This window comes from Neovison vison, chromosome 6 (assembly GCF_020171115.1).
Source record: "Neovison vison isolate M4711 chromosome 6, ASM_NN_V1, whole genome shotgun sequence".
NCBI lineage: Eukaryota > Metazoa > Chordata > Mammalia > Carnivora > Mustelidae > Neogale > Neogale vison.
This window is the reverse complement of record NC_058096.1, coordinates 60,922,792-60,937,373: the sequence shown is the minus strand read 5'-3', so window position 1 is coordinate 60,937,373 and position 14,582 is coordinate 60,922,792. Positions and strand designations below refer to the sequence as shown.

The 14,582-nt window shown below is 47.6% G+C and overlaps 1 protein-coding gene across 1 annotated transcript; it reads right to left on the bottom strand.

The window, feature by feature from the left end:
• Positions 1–1,607: 1,607 nt before the first annotated feature.
• TIGIT (T cell immunoreceptor with Ig and ITIM domains) lies at positions 1,608–12,775 on the bottom strand. Its single transcript, XM_044255059.1, has 4 exons — positions 12,704–12,775; positions 11,358–11,687; positions 9,110–9,216; positions 1,608–1,852 (listed from the first exon to the last, which is right to left on the bottom strand). The coding sequence occupies exons 1-4, from the start codon at positions 12,765–12,767 to the stop codon at positions 1,616–1,618; spliced, it is 738 nt and encodes a 245-aa protein (XP_044110994.1). The 5' UTR covers positions 12,768–12,775; the 3' UTR covers positions 1,608–1,615.
• Between the last annotated feature and the right edge of the window lie 1,807 nt (positions 12,776–14,582).

Here is a 14,582-nt window from a genome sequence, read left to right as displayed (position 1 = left end):
AACAGCATTTTGCACACATCCATCTGTCTTCCAAAGGACTTAGCCCTTGGGACAGATTTCGACTCATGGCTCCTAACCACACACCTATTTGGTAGAGAAGTGAGAAAAATCAAAATCAAAATCCAAGGAGTAGGAGTTGAAATGTCTTCTTGCTCAGCCTGCCTGATTCTTAGGGAGCAGAACAGTGCTTGCTTCCAGCCCTGGCCAATGACAGCCTAGCTTCACTTTCTCGCTCAGTTAAGAAAACCTGTCCCCTGTGAGCTCGGCCTCCGTCCTCGCTCCTGGAGGAGATGTGGTGGCGTGATGCAGAACGGGATGCCGGTTAAAGGGAAACCAGGGCTTAGATGCCACCCAAACCCCAGCACAAAGAGCTCAGGGGGTGGATTAAAGGGTTTAAGGGTTTTAAGGGTTTAGGTTTTAAGGTTTAGATTTAAGGGTTCAGAATATCTAGGGAGAGGGTGTTCATCTTTAAGCACTTGATCGCCCGCTTTTTATTCCACCCCTCCCTGGAAGAGTCCCTATTTTAAAAATCCATGTTTTCCTTTTGGTGGGACACAGATTCTTGAAGGAAAGAATCCACTCCATAGTGGATTAAAAGGTTGTGGGTCGGGCGCCTGGGTGGCTCAGTGGGTTAAGCCGCTGCCTTCGGCTCAGGTCATGATCTCAGAGTCCTGGGTTCGAGTCCCGCATCGGGCTCTCTGCTCAGCGGGGAGCCTGCTTCCCCCTCTCTCTCTCTGCCTGCCTCTCTGCCTACTTGTGATTTCTCTCTGTCAAATAAATAAATAAAATCTTTAAAAAAAAAAAGGTTGTGGGTCCTGGCCAAGGACTAGGCTGCAGCTCCCACAGTGGAGGCCGTGCTGCCACATCTGGAAGGCCTCGGGTCCCCTGCTGCCAGCCATCCCCGGACTCCGTGAACAGCCAACGGAAGGAGATTTCAACTATCTGCCCAGGGAATAAAATCCAAAAAAGGTCTGTGCGCTCCCTTGGTGCCGGGATCTTCCATGTGGGAATTTCAGCCGTTCTGTTCAGTTTCTCGGCTCACCTTAGACAAAATTCCTGCTCTTGCTATGCTAGCCTCACTGTTCCCTCCATGTAAGTGTAAGGTCGAAAAGGGCTGAGATCCAAAAGCATGGTTTAATCATGCTCGAACCTCCCCATGAAAGCCGATACCATGCCTTGTTCTTAAAATGCCTTGATGTGTGAATGTGGATGGAAATGACCATGAGAAAAGAGATGGGTCCTACCGTCCTCTTCATCACCATCACCATCCATAAGACTCTACCAGGGCACAGACCACCAAAGCCCCACCCAGGGCTACTAGGGGGAAGGCATTTCTCAGAGCCCCAGGGTTGGCTCCACCTGCTAGATTCCATACCAAGTCATTTTGGTTTTTTGCACTTAGAATCAAGATACAAGCTGCTCCCTCTGGCTCTGCTACAGTGGAAGAGAAGGGAGGGGGCGGAGGGAATGCAGAGAAGAGGGTGACATTCTCTCACTCAACTGCACCTCCACTCGCACGCATGCAGGGCAGCAACTGAGCCCGCAGACCCACCACCACCCCCACTCCCGGAACCGCAGACACAGGAATGCATCTCCCCGATGATGCCTCTGGCCCCTAAACAGTCTCGGCCAGGAAACTGAAGCTTTCAAGGCTCCTGTAACTCAGGACATTGAAGTAGTCATGAGGCTCGGCATAGGCATCTCCCCTCTGCTCCAGGTAGCAGCCCACGGGTGCCGTCCCTGCCTCGCCGCCACTTCCAGGCAACGACAGAATGCGGGCATTCCATTCCTCCTGCTCATGTGCCACGGTCCTTAGGCCACTTTCCGCACAATGGACTGGACGAGATTTCTTCTAAAAGCAAACACACTACTAAGTGAAGATGTGGTAACATTATTCAGACATTATTCCCTGAAATAATACATGGTTACAGTGATCTCTCTCTTCCCTTCTTACACACTTGAACACACACACATACACACACACGCAAGGCTATGCTCTTACCAACACCAATTCCCTAACCCTTCATTGCTCAGCCTCACACAGCTGGATTTCAGGACTAACCACTCCAGTGAGCCTACACTTGCTCCCCATGCAATGAGCCCTGCACCCCATGACTACGTACTACTCAGGAAGCCCAGTAAACCCCTTTCTGCCTGACCTCTCTCGCTCTCTTTACTGCAGCTGACACTGTGGACCTCTGCCTTTTGGCAGTGCTCTCCTTCGCTGGCCCCCATGGGCTCACTCTCTCAGTTCTCCTCTTCCTATGAAACCCCACCTTCCCCTCCAGCCAGGACTGCTTTTTTTCTGCCCCCACATGAGCTCCCCAAATAAAGGGGTTCCCCAGAGCTCTGCCCTCTGTTTCCTCGTACTCAACACTCTCTGAGTCACTTCACCCATATGTCCCTCTGCCCCCTGAAGAGTCCCAGATCTCTACCCAAACCAGCCCCACAAACTTCTGCCCTGAGCTCCAGACCTGGGCAGTCACAGCAAGCCCAGACTCAAATTTTGTTTACCGAAGCACTTCATAATACTTGGTACTCCAAAATATTGATCCTGTATGGATTGATTACAACGAAATAAATGCATATTTTTGCTAAGCAGCTATTGGGAAAAGTTCCTAGGGGACCTCCTGTGAGGGGAAGGAGAAATTGGTGTGTCCCCTTCCATCACAATGACTGCCAGGCATCCTTCCTCCTCACATTCTCCTGGTGGGGGGGGCGGGGAGTGTTTGTCCTCCAAGGACCCAGCTGCAATCTCCCTAACTCCCTTTGGGCCCTTAGGACAACCTCAGCCCCAGGCTTGTGTTTTATGCTGACAATCACAGAGTTTCCTGCGTGGAAGGAAATGAAAGCCAAAGAGCTAAGAGACCCTCTCAGGCCTGTTTACATTTCCCAGAAGACCCTGGATGCCAAAATGGTTTTAAGATCCCAGGGCAAGGGTGGCCCACCTAAGAATGGAAATGAGAGCATACCAGCACCAAAGGTCACAATCAGTTCTTTGGGAAGGAATTGGGTATTTATATTCTTTAAATGGATTGGGCCACATCAAGGGATGTGGCCCTCTTTTAAGTCCAGCAGCAGCACGACCCATGATGACCACGATTATTCCTCACACCTCTGGGTAGGAACCCGCCATAGTAGCGAAAAGGAATGAACGAATCAGTGAGTGGGGAGAGACCCCCTGACTCCTGCCTGTGGTTTTGAAACCACGGTCTCTCTCTAGGCCTGGTTCCTCAGGGCCTGAAGGATTATTACAAAATTTGTAATAATTACAAGAACTTCACAACTAATAATTATTATTACATGCCAGAAAAAATGCCAAATGCCTTACACGAATTATTTGACTTGAGTTTTCCCACAACCCTATATAGGCAGCATCATAATTATTCACATTTTATAGACCCTACCACAGCAACTCATGCGGGAGAGCCAGGATCCGAAGCTATGTTTATCTGATTCCCAAGTCCATGCTCCTAAATAATGCAATCAACAGGCTCTCCAGGTTTGTAGAGAATGCTGTTGGTACCTGCTCAGATCCTCCCTACCTGACCAGTGCTCCCATACTTCAGACCCTGGGACTACAGAAGGTGGGTGGCTCACAGCCACTCCTTCTCCGGAGAATGGCTCTTGGACCCTCTCTGGTGAGCAGCCAGTGGTCAGTGATGACTGAGGTGAGTGTTCAAAGAGTCAGCTCCCTGCCTCAAGGTCCAACCAACTTTGAGTACAATTCTTACTGCAACCAAGTCTCCAGCTGAGACCATATCAAGCTGGGCTTTTTTCCCTCAGCCCTGTCCTGCTTCCCTCACTACCCTTCACGTGAGAGTCCATCCCAATAAATTACTGTTACCAGAATTCACATGTCAGGCTCTATTTCTGGGGACTGGGTCTAACACAATTGAGTGTGGAGGGGAACACCTCCCCAGCTAGGTGGGAATACGAATCCCACCACTGGCTGTGAGATGGGACAGGACACCGATGGAAGGGGATTCTGAGCTGATGCCACATCTTTGACATTTGAGAAGTATGGGAAAAGAGTGATTATTAGAACTGTGGGATTGAGTAGCTTTTACTCAATTCCCCCTGATGCACTGAGGAGAGAACATGAAAGGCTTATATCTGTCAACACCTGGAAGCAGCAACACTTGACAGCCTTTCAAGAAACACCCATCTCCAGCACTGAAGACCAGGCACAGGACCTAACTGTAAAAGAGATAGAACTTCCAAACAGACTGAATTCTAAGCTTGGGCAAGTCTCCTGCGTCTAGAAAAGGAAAGATCACTATGACTCCCAAGAGGCTACTGGGTAGATGCACTGGAGAACCACCTGCTTCCCTTGTATCATCTGGAACTGCAAAAATGGCCCACATTCTCTTGATGGAAGTTAGGGCCCCATTAGCACCTGTCTCCATCTGCCCTATAGGCCATTGACCCCATATTTAGGGCAAAACCACAGCCTGCCCTAGCTGAGGAAATGCCGAGAATGCTGAGGGAGGAGAGAGGTTGTGCCTAAAGGATGTGGATAAAATGTACTGGCAACGATGGGAGAACATGACTGGGAGTGAATCCTGAGAATGAAAGCCTGGCCTGGGGCAAGTAGATTATGAGATCAGACTGAGGGTAACTTGTCAATATTGGGACCCATCTCAGGACTTAAGATGTAACACCCTCACAAGGGCCCCAGAAGAGAAGGCTGATACACTGCTGTCAAGAGGGAAGGTAACACTGCTTTGGCAATTTATGAAAACAAAACAAAAAAACCACAAAATGCTCAGAGAAGTGGGGATGCTATCATGAACGTATGTGAAACCATGAAGAATATACATATATATGTCTCTCCCTCAGTTTCTACTAATGTTTGTCTTTAACCCTGATTCCTAACACCATGCTCCTTAAACCCTTATAATTTCCAGAATGATAAGAATGTCTTACACAGGGCTCCTAAAGTTCTTGGAATCTCCTGGTGATAGGAGTGTCTTTTGTTCCAATGAGGCAGTGTTGGGTGGGCTCCTGGATGGAGGCCGGTGGCCAGAAAGACCAAGCCAAGATTTGAAACTTAGCTCTCAGCCTCACCTCATTCCCTTTCTCCAGAGAGAGGAGAAGGGCTGAAAAATGAGTTCATAATCAATCATCCTTAAGTGATGATGTCTCCAGAAACATCCTTCCCAAGGATGGGGTTCAAATAGCTTGCTAAAAACATCCACATGCCAGGAGGGTAGCACACCCCCAACTCTCCAGAGACAGAAGCTCCTGTGCTTCAGACCCTTCTAGACCTCATCCTGCCATACCTCCTTCATCTGGCTGTTCATCTGTATCCTTTATCATCTTCTGTGTTATATAATAAACCAGCAAATGTAAGTAAGGGTTCCTCTGAGTTCTCTGAGCTGTCAGCAACTTATCAAACCCAAGGAGGGGGGCTGTAGGAACTTCAATTTATAGCCGGTCAGTCAGAAGTACAGGTGACAATCTGGGACTTACAGCTGGTGTCTGAAGGGAGGGCAGTCTTGTAGGACTGAGTCCTTAATTTGTGGGTTCTGATGTTGATTCCAAGTAGATAGTGTCAGAACTGAATTGATTGTAGGACACCCAGATGGTGTAGAAGAATTGGTCAGTGTGGGAATAAACCCACCCATCTGGTGTTTAGAAGTGTTCTGTGCAGTGTTAAGAGTAGAGAAGAGGAAAAAAACAGAGTTTTCCCCAATATAACCTACTAAATCGGGGACTGGCAAACTAAGGCCCATGGCTCAAATCTGGCCCACCACAGATTTTTGTACTGCCCGTGAGCTAAAAAGGATTTTTCTATTTTTAAGTGGTTGAAAACAAATTCAAAAGAAGAATAATATTTCATGACACATGAAAATTATATGAAATTCAAATTTCAGTGTTTATAAATAAAAGTTTTTTGGAACCCAGCCATACTCATTCATTTGCATATTGTCTGTGGTGCTTTCATGCTACAGTGGCACAGTTGAACTGTTGCAACAGAGACCACATAGCCCACAAAGCCTGAAAGATTTACTACCTGACCCTTTAAAGAGAAACTTAGCCAATCCCTGTACTACATAATTTTGAAAATCCAGTGGCTGGTTATGGTTCTAGGGAAGATCAAGAGGACAATCTTTCACAAAGGTGGAAAGGAATGTGCTAGTGAAGAGAGCCCCAGCATCATTAGGAGGCTTCGTGGTATCTGCTCTGTACGCTGGGGCTGAAGGCTCTCATAGAACGGGATCCCTGGTAGCAACACGGATGAGGAGACCCCAAAATAATACAGGGGCAGATGGCAGAGCTTAAGCTTATATTGACGAAGTCAGTGGCAATGGCAGTGGCAGTCAGAGAAGCTTGACCCAGAGGGATGTTAAGATGGGCTAACAAAGCAGTGTTCCTAAGAGAAATATAGATGGAAAGTCAACAGGATGTTACTTACATACGTAATCAAGAGATCAAGGGTACATAAGAGAAGGCTGAGTTCAGTACCCCCTGGAAAGTCAAGACCTCTTGCCCAGTTTCCGGGTCTGTGAGCAGAACTGGTGTGGATACCATCTCTGTTAACCCCTAAGCTCCACTCTCCATCCAGCCTTCTGTTTTCTTCCATCCTGATTGTTTTTTTTTTTCCCAATTTATTTATTTTCAGAAAAACAGTATTCATTATTTTTTCACCACACCCAGTGCTCCATGCAAGCTGTGCCCTCTATAATACCCACCACCTGGTACCCCAACCTCCCACCCCCCCCGCCACTTCAAACCCCTCAGATTGTTTTTCAGAGTCCATAGTCTCTCATGGTTCATCTCCCCTTCCAATTTACCCAAAAGCACATACCCTCTCCAATGTCCATAAGCCTACACCCCTTCTCCCAACCCCCCTCCCCCCAGCAACCCACAGTTTGTTTCGTGAGATTAAGAGTCACTTATGGTTTGTCTCCCTCCCTATCCCATCTTGTTTCATGGATTCTTCTCCTACCCACTTAAGCCCATCCCGATTGTTTTGAGTCTCATTTCAGCCAATACAGAGCAACCGTAGGGGAACGGAGGGAAGGGGAGTGAGATGAGGGTTGTATGTATTTCCCGGGCATCCTCTCTGCCAGCAGTGGCCTTGGACTAGCTGTAGCCTTCCCTTGAAGCTACAGTACTTCTCAATGTGGTCCCCTCCACAAATCTCTTTCCAGGTTCTAGTAATCATCCTCTCCCTAAAGATGAGGGGTGACACCAACATGGTTGCTACACTTTCCCTCTTGGTTTCCTTATATGCTGCCCAGTCCTTTGTAAACGTCTGTTTTAAGCTATCCTTAACCTACCCACCTTGAGAGTATGATATGTTCCCTGCCATTTCTAAGTATATCAGTGTGCAGTTGCTGAAAATCAGAGAGAAAGGAAATTTTAAAAGAACCATAAGAAAAAGCCATATCTGCAAAGGAGCAAAAATAAGATTCACATAATTTCTCCACAGAAATATAAGAAGCCAGAGACGATGGGAAAATGTTCTCCATGTGCTGAAAGAAAACACTTGCCAGCATGGAAGTGTAGACCCAGCAAAGCAGATACATAACATTTAAGTTCAGGAAAAATAAAGATATTTTCAGACAAACAAAAACCAGGATAATTCATCACCTGCTCAGAAGGAGATACTACATAGTATTCTCCAGGCAGAAGGAAAGGGATTCCAGTTACAAGATAGGAAATGCAGGGAGAAATGAAGAGCAACAGAAAGGGCAAATCTAAGTAAAAATTGACTCTCAAGACTAATTTCTTTCAGGATTTAAAATAAACTTAAAACTAAAATACATGGCGTTAATAGCAATAAGTTGGGAAGGAAGGTAAAAACAGTTAACGTGTCCTGCGATTCTTACATAATCCAAGAAAGGATAAAGGCACTAATTTATACTAGACTTCAGTAAGTCAGGAGTCTATTTTCTAATCTCAAGTGTAATTGCTAAAAGAATAGCAAAAAAAAAAAAAAAGCCCTCATTACAAGGTAGATCTTTTTTATAATAATATAATTTAATAATAATAATTTTTTATAATAATATAATAAGTACTTAATTCAAAGGACAGCAAGAAAGAATAGGGAAAAAACAGGCAAAACAAATAAGAAGAAAATTAGGTCGTGGCCATAAACCCACTTATAATCAGTAGTAACAACAACAAGTACATGGTTCAGAGAGAGCAAAGTCAGGGACGAAGAGTTGGGTTGTTAATTGAGCAGAACCTGTCGGGGGTGGTGGGGGATGTGAATCGGGAACTAGGGAGGAGGGTAGGATGAAGTGGAAAATAATGTAGGCAATCCCATTCTTGCCCTCCCCAAAATGTTTGGTGACCGGAATTAAGGATGTGTTAAAAAATCCAAAAGGGCAGACCAAACAAGTGGTGAAATGCTTATCCCGTATCGGTGGCTACCCGTTAACAACACAAGCACATTAATACCTTCACAGGGAATGTGCCCCCTGTTCATCACAGCTCTGTGGTAGGGAGCAAGCAGAATGGCCAGCATCCCCGCGTTTAAACTGAGGAACGGGGGGGCGGGGGAGATCCAGCATCTTGCCTGTAATCACCCTCAGTGCTGCCCTTAGAAACTACCCCAGCCACTTCCCCAACCAGCACGCTTTTGGCCGCGTGACGTCTTCAGCTAGACAGAAGATTCACATACCTACTGATCTTGCCGTGTACCTTTTACTCCCAAATTTGGGGACTGTTTATTTCTCATCTTCCCAAAGTGCCGGGTAGCCCAGCAATAAGGAAAGGTTGCTAAAATTAAGTAAGCTAACGGACGCAACTCCCTAGCACAGGGTGGATGCCTCAGATGCATCAAACTCACGACAGATAAATCTATCTCTCCAGGGAGTGTTTCAGGGACAGGCAGGAGCTAGGAACTGTAGGTGACAGCAAGATGGGAAGCATACAGGTCTAGCCTTTCTGGCCGGGGTTCTCAGACCAGGAAGGGGACAGAAGAAGAGCGTAAACAACTTGACTGAAAGGCAGAGCAAGGACCATCAAAAAGCATGAACAGCAGAGGAGACCACATCTTGGTCTTTCTGTGGATGGGACAGGGACATGAAAGGATGGTGAGGGGTGGGGGTGGGGGGTGCCCATGACCGAGATGTGCAGCTGGAGTCATTACCTTTTTGGTTAATGTGACCACCATGACCACTGCCACGCAGATGACTGCCAGTCCGGTGGCCGTGGCTCCCAGCAGTGGGACCTGGAACGCAGCGCTGCGCTTAGCCACTGGAGGAACGACAAAATGAAGATGAGGCAGTGAAAGGCAGAAGCAAAAGGCAACCATTACACAGGAAAAACTCTGTGTCAAGGCACAGAGGTGGGGGCTGGCCAGGCCTTTCTCTAAGTTCTGGGGTCTTTAAGCCCAGCTCTTGGACAGCAGAGCCTCGGCCTACCTCATCGTTCAATCAACGGCCGATCTCCCAAACAGTGGTACACCTCACCCCTTTTGACACCAGAGCAGACCACTGTGAACACTCTTTCCCTCCAGTCGATAAAATTGCTTTCTATAATGATCATGAAGTGAAACAAACAATAACATCCAGGAAAAAAAAAAAGACCCAGACAGAGAATATTTTCTTCTATTAAATTTCCTATTTATAATCCTACTTGAAATAAGTTTAATTAAAAATTAAAATAAAATTAATATTGAAGTACAAAAAAGAGGGCAAAAAGCAAATAACCTTTCACGCACTAAGCCTATCACGTTATACCAGCTGGGAGACCCTGGCAGGAGTAAAGTTCCAGAGCTTTATCCTTTGCTTTCTCTCAGCACCTGGCACACAGCAGGTGCTTGGTAAATATTTGCGGTATGAACTAAAGCACGAACAAGTGAACTTCTATTAAGATGTAAAATGTAAGGAGGAGAAGCAGAAAGGGAGTTATGAAGAGAAGTGGGATAATTGATCCAAGGAGAGTGTGAGAGAGACAGGACAGATGCGCAGGTGTGAGCTATGCCGGCTGGTGGGAGTGATTCCAGGATGCTGTGTCCCGTCCCCTCCCCTTTCCAGGAGGTCAGACAGATCCCAGGTGTCCAGGGAAGCCTTGAAAGAAAGGGACAACAGAGGCTGGGCCCTCTTCCCTCTAACAAACGGTTTACACTGTGGGAAAGGTGGCCAAAGAACACAGTCACTTAGGACAAGCAGTGTTCACAGTACCCACAGGGTACGAGGGGGAGGGAGCCCCAGCACCCCAGAATGAGGAACGACATTCTGCAGACTCAGCCTCTTGCTTTGGCCACAGGTGGGGGGAAGAAGGCAAATGGGGAGCAAAGTGGTCATGGAGAACACAGCTTTGGGGGCAGAAGGGCTGGGGCAGGCTGTCCACAGTACCAGAAAGGATACAGGCTCTTCCCTGCATGCTGCCTTGACCTGTGTCAGAGCCATCCAAGAAGTAACATTTGAAAAGAAACTTCCAAGTAGACTTTTATCTTCTCTGTCTACACATTTTTTTTGCTAAGTCATAAAACTTAATCTTCAGCACAACTGACAGCAGCAGGTAGAAGTTCAGCAGGTATAGGTTAGTGAAACCAGAGCACCTGTGTGAAAACCAGCCCTCCTACCCTGAGTAGAGTTCAGACTTCCCCTCCGTCAGACAGGCCCGTGGGAGAGGCTGGCATTCAGAGCTAACACTTCGTTGGTGCCTACTGTGCCCCAGGCCCCGTTTAAGGGCATTTTCTTATAGAAAGGAATTCAATCCTACATCTGTTTTCATGTCACAGATGAGAAAACTGATACACAGAGAAGCTAAGCCATCTTGTCTGAGGTCAACAGCAGCACTAGGATTTGGACCCAGGCTGGCTGGCTCAGCCCGAGCTCGTGAGCTCTCGGCTCCACTGTCTCTCAGAGGCAGTCATCTTTCTCCATGTTCCAGAGACCCGCTTTCAGTGTTCGGATGGATAGCGAACGTGACAGCCTTCTGGAAACTATGAAGTACCACACAAACGTAAATTACCATACATTTACACTTAGCACACACTGCGTTTTAATCCTCTATACAACCTAGAAGCTAATTCTAATTTGCGTGATTGATGCTAAACTAATAAAGGAAAACCCTTCCCAAATGACCTTAACGACTGTTCTTCCCAACAAACACACATAAGGTGCACTTCTTACCCATAACAGGGGTTCTCAGTTCTGGCTGCACATCTGAATCACCTATCGGAACCGATCACCTCCCAGCTTTACCCCTTCGGATTCTGCTTCAGCTGGTCTGCAATGGGGCGCCAGCATCAGCATCATTAAAGCTCCCTGGCGATCTGCTTGTGAGCCAAGGTCGAGGGACCCTGCCCTTACAGAGTGTTTGGCCGGAACACCTTTTCTATTCTGGAGGGTGAGGCTCATCAGCCCCCCCTGCTCCAGAGGGCATACCTGAGCTTTGCAGGACCTCCAGAAAGACTGTCCCTCTGTAAATCCCATCAGGGTAGGTGTGATAGGTGCAGAAGTATTCCCCTGTGTCATTCCGGGTCAGCGAATGCAGGGTGAGGCCCAGGTTGGGGCCTGGGGCCACTCGCTCCCTGAAGGCTGGGTAGATGTGCCACCCCAAGTGAGCATGACAAACGGCCAGTAGTTGGTCCCGCTGCTCCCAGTTGATCTGAGTCACTTTGGCAGTGGTTAAGGAGAGGTGGCATTGCAAGGTGACGGAGCCACCTTCCTCCACAGAAACGTTCCCCGTTGTTGTGATCCTGCCTGACACAGCTCCTGGGGAAGAAGAGAGAGAGTGTGTGTGTGGGTCCTGGGTCAACATTTCCCACAGAAATCCCAGAGGGCTTTGAGGCTAGAATTGGTTTTGGAAATGACAGACTCCCCTGTCCTTCCTGTCACTCCCCGCATAGACCATAATTGCTACACAGTGGAGTGCTTCCCCCACTCAGGATCTTCTGCTGTAATCTAGCTTCATGATGAGCTCGTTGAGGATTTCCACAGTCTTATTTCTTCTCCCTACCTCGAATACAAGCCTGGTCAGCCACCACTTCTGTTTTACTCTCTCTTCCAGCTGCCAGCTCTGTGCTGGGCACAGTATCATTTGACATGAAACCTGGCTGTTTGGTTGACGGCCCTTTGGGGTGCCTGGAGAAACCTTCAGAAAAAGCCACAAAATCCGAAGGAAAGGAGGGTGGGAGAGAAACCGTTTCTCCCAGACAAAACCACCCTCCTCAGCACTGACCACCCCCAGCACCTTGGACACAGCTCCACCCTCAAATGGTTCAAAAAAAACAACATAAAAATTAAATTCTACTAGAGTTCCTCAGCATCTGTGCCCACTCAGAAACACTTGTCTATGGTTTGAAATACAGAAGGAAACAGATCTAAGGCAAATTCAATCTATAATGGTAGAATCTCTGGAGTCTGTGAGGAAGACATTTTTGAACCCCAGAAAACATACAACACCTTTCTAGAAGTTTCCTCAAGGACAGAAGACAGAACAATGGGGCAGGAGTGAACTTCTCCGAGGGAACTGATCATCCCTCCTCCATGTCCTTTTCTTTCCCCTGTTTCCTCTCTTGGGTTGGCCAGTCAGACACACCAACCCCAAGTACCTCATCTGCCACTCAAAACAGAACTGCGCCTCCTTCCCAGAGGCTGCCTTTTCTCACACGAGGGAACACAGGACTCTGAAAACCATGCATTTCTTTCCCTCCTACTTCCACGTCCACTCCCAGCCTCTCTTTCCTCCTCCTCTTCCTCCAGTTCCAAGCCACATTGTTAGGCCTTACCTGAGGCTGGGAGGGGAGCCTGCCTCAGGCCCTGGGCCCAGATCAGGAGAAGGTACCACCGCATGCTTCTGCTCAACGGGGGACCCACAGGAAGCAGCCTAGGCCTCTTCTGCCACGGAAACTGGCAGAATGCAGATGGCAGGCCAAAACTGAGCCTATGAGGAGAGAGGGTCTCGGAAAAACTGAGTTCAGCAAAAACAATGTCAGAGACCGAAAAAAAAAGGCCCTCAACAAGTACACAAACTGCATAGGGCAAGCCACAAGAAAGACCATGAAGGAAACACACTAAAAAATAAACAAAAATGTGGTTAGAGGCCCACTGGTCTTTAGGTTACCACTATCTTTGGGTTATAGTCAAGCTACTGTTCTTAAGTTCTGTCTTAATGTGCCAGTTTTGTATCAGTCTTTGTCTTTATCAGGGGCTCAAGGGCTCTGGGTATCTAGGGAATGCCCGAGATTCTGAAGAAGCAGCAAATCCTGGCTTCATCCAACTAAGGAATGTGCACCCCTAAGAGACACCCAAGTCTGCACTTACAGACCAGGACCTGTGCTTGAAATCTAATGAACCATGAACCAGAGGCACCTACTTCAGAGCCAAGATGTAGGCAGGACAAAAAGTTTTGGACACCAGGGCAACTTTCCTTTGAATGAAGTCCTCTTCTTGATTCGGATGTCTTCGGTCTTATTTATCTGGACAGAGACTTTCTTGAACTCTGGCTTTGTTGAACTCTAACCCATTAACATCAGAGGAGACCAGATGAGTGAGTTTTCTTGAGACTGATGACCCCCATGAAAATCAGTAATGCAGAGAAGGGTGAGTCCCAGTTGCCTGACCCTGGAAAGGGGTTTGCTGATGCTTGTCTGGAGTCCCCAGCTCATGATCAAGTCCTATCTTTGACCCATCTTTCTTCCTTCCCACCCTCTGTCCGTTCCTGCATTTATCTGAAAGTCCTGAGGGCCTGCAAAACACCAGGCTCTAGGGAGACGAGGGTGAATAATCATGGACCCTGCCTTCAGATGGTCAAAGCTTGCCCTCTAGTGAAGTTGCATTCTGGGGAAAGGAGGTGGAGGGTCTCTCTTCTTCTGTGTCTAGGGCTTGTGTCTGCTACTCTGGGCATGTTTCTTTTGCTGCTCTACCAGGGGAACATCTGAAGCCTGCTGTTCTGCCCCTCCATTCCAGGCAAGCACCCTGAGCTTTCCCTGCTACCCAGGCTCTTGGCCTCCTCCCTTTCAGGCTGCTTCTGTCTCACAGCAGTTTCCTCTCCTCCCTGGGTTCTGCCCATTCCCAAATGGACTTCATGACCGTGCACCTCCCACCAGGCCACCTCCAGCCTCTTAGACAACATATGCCTCATCAACCTCTCTCTACCCTAATTCAACCTGTCTCTCAAGGCTCACATCAAGAGAATCTCCTCTACCTCCTTCCAGTAGTCACAGGGCCCGCATTGGAGAAGCTGTCATACTATATGTATGTCCCAGGGAGGGTGCACAGCTTGAACAGGCAGAGTGTTTCCAAAACTGGCTGTCCAGGGGTGGGGGAGCTGAGAGCAGCTAGTGGATATAGAGCACAAAGAAGGGGGCACTGGGGTTTGGACTCCAACAAATTTGTAGCCCACGTTACGTCAGGTGGGTGAAAGGCACAAGGCAGGACCTGTCTTATATAACAGAAATCCCAAGAATCGTAGGCTAAGTTAAATAAAAAACAGTTAAAGAATTTCTCTATTTGTTCCCAAGCAATCGGTCTGAAGAGAAACATGGTCAAGTCCATTTTGATAAATGGTGCTTTCCAGAGATATTTGAGGGCGATGATTAAAAGACTGCAGTGAAAAAAAATGCATAGGTCCAAATTCAGTTTGGTTTGATGACCTTTAGAAAATTG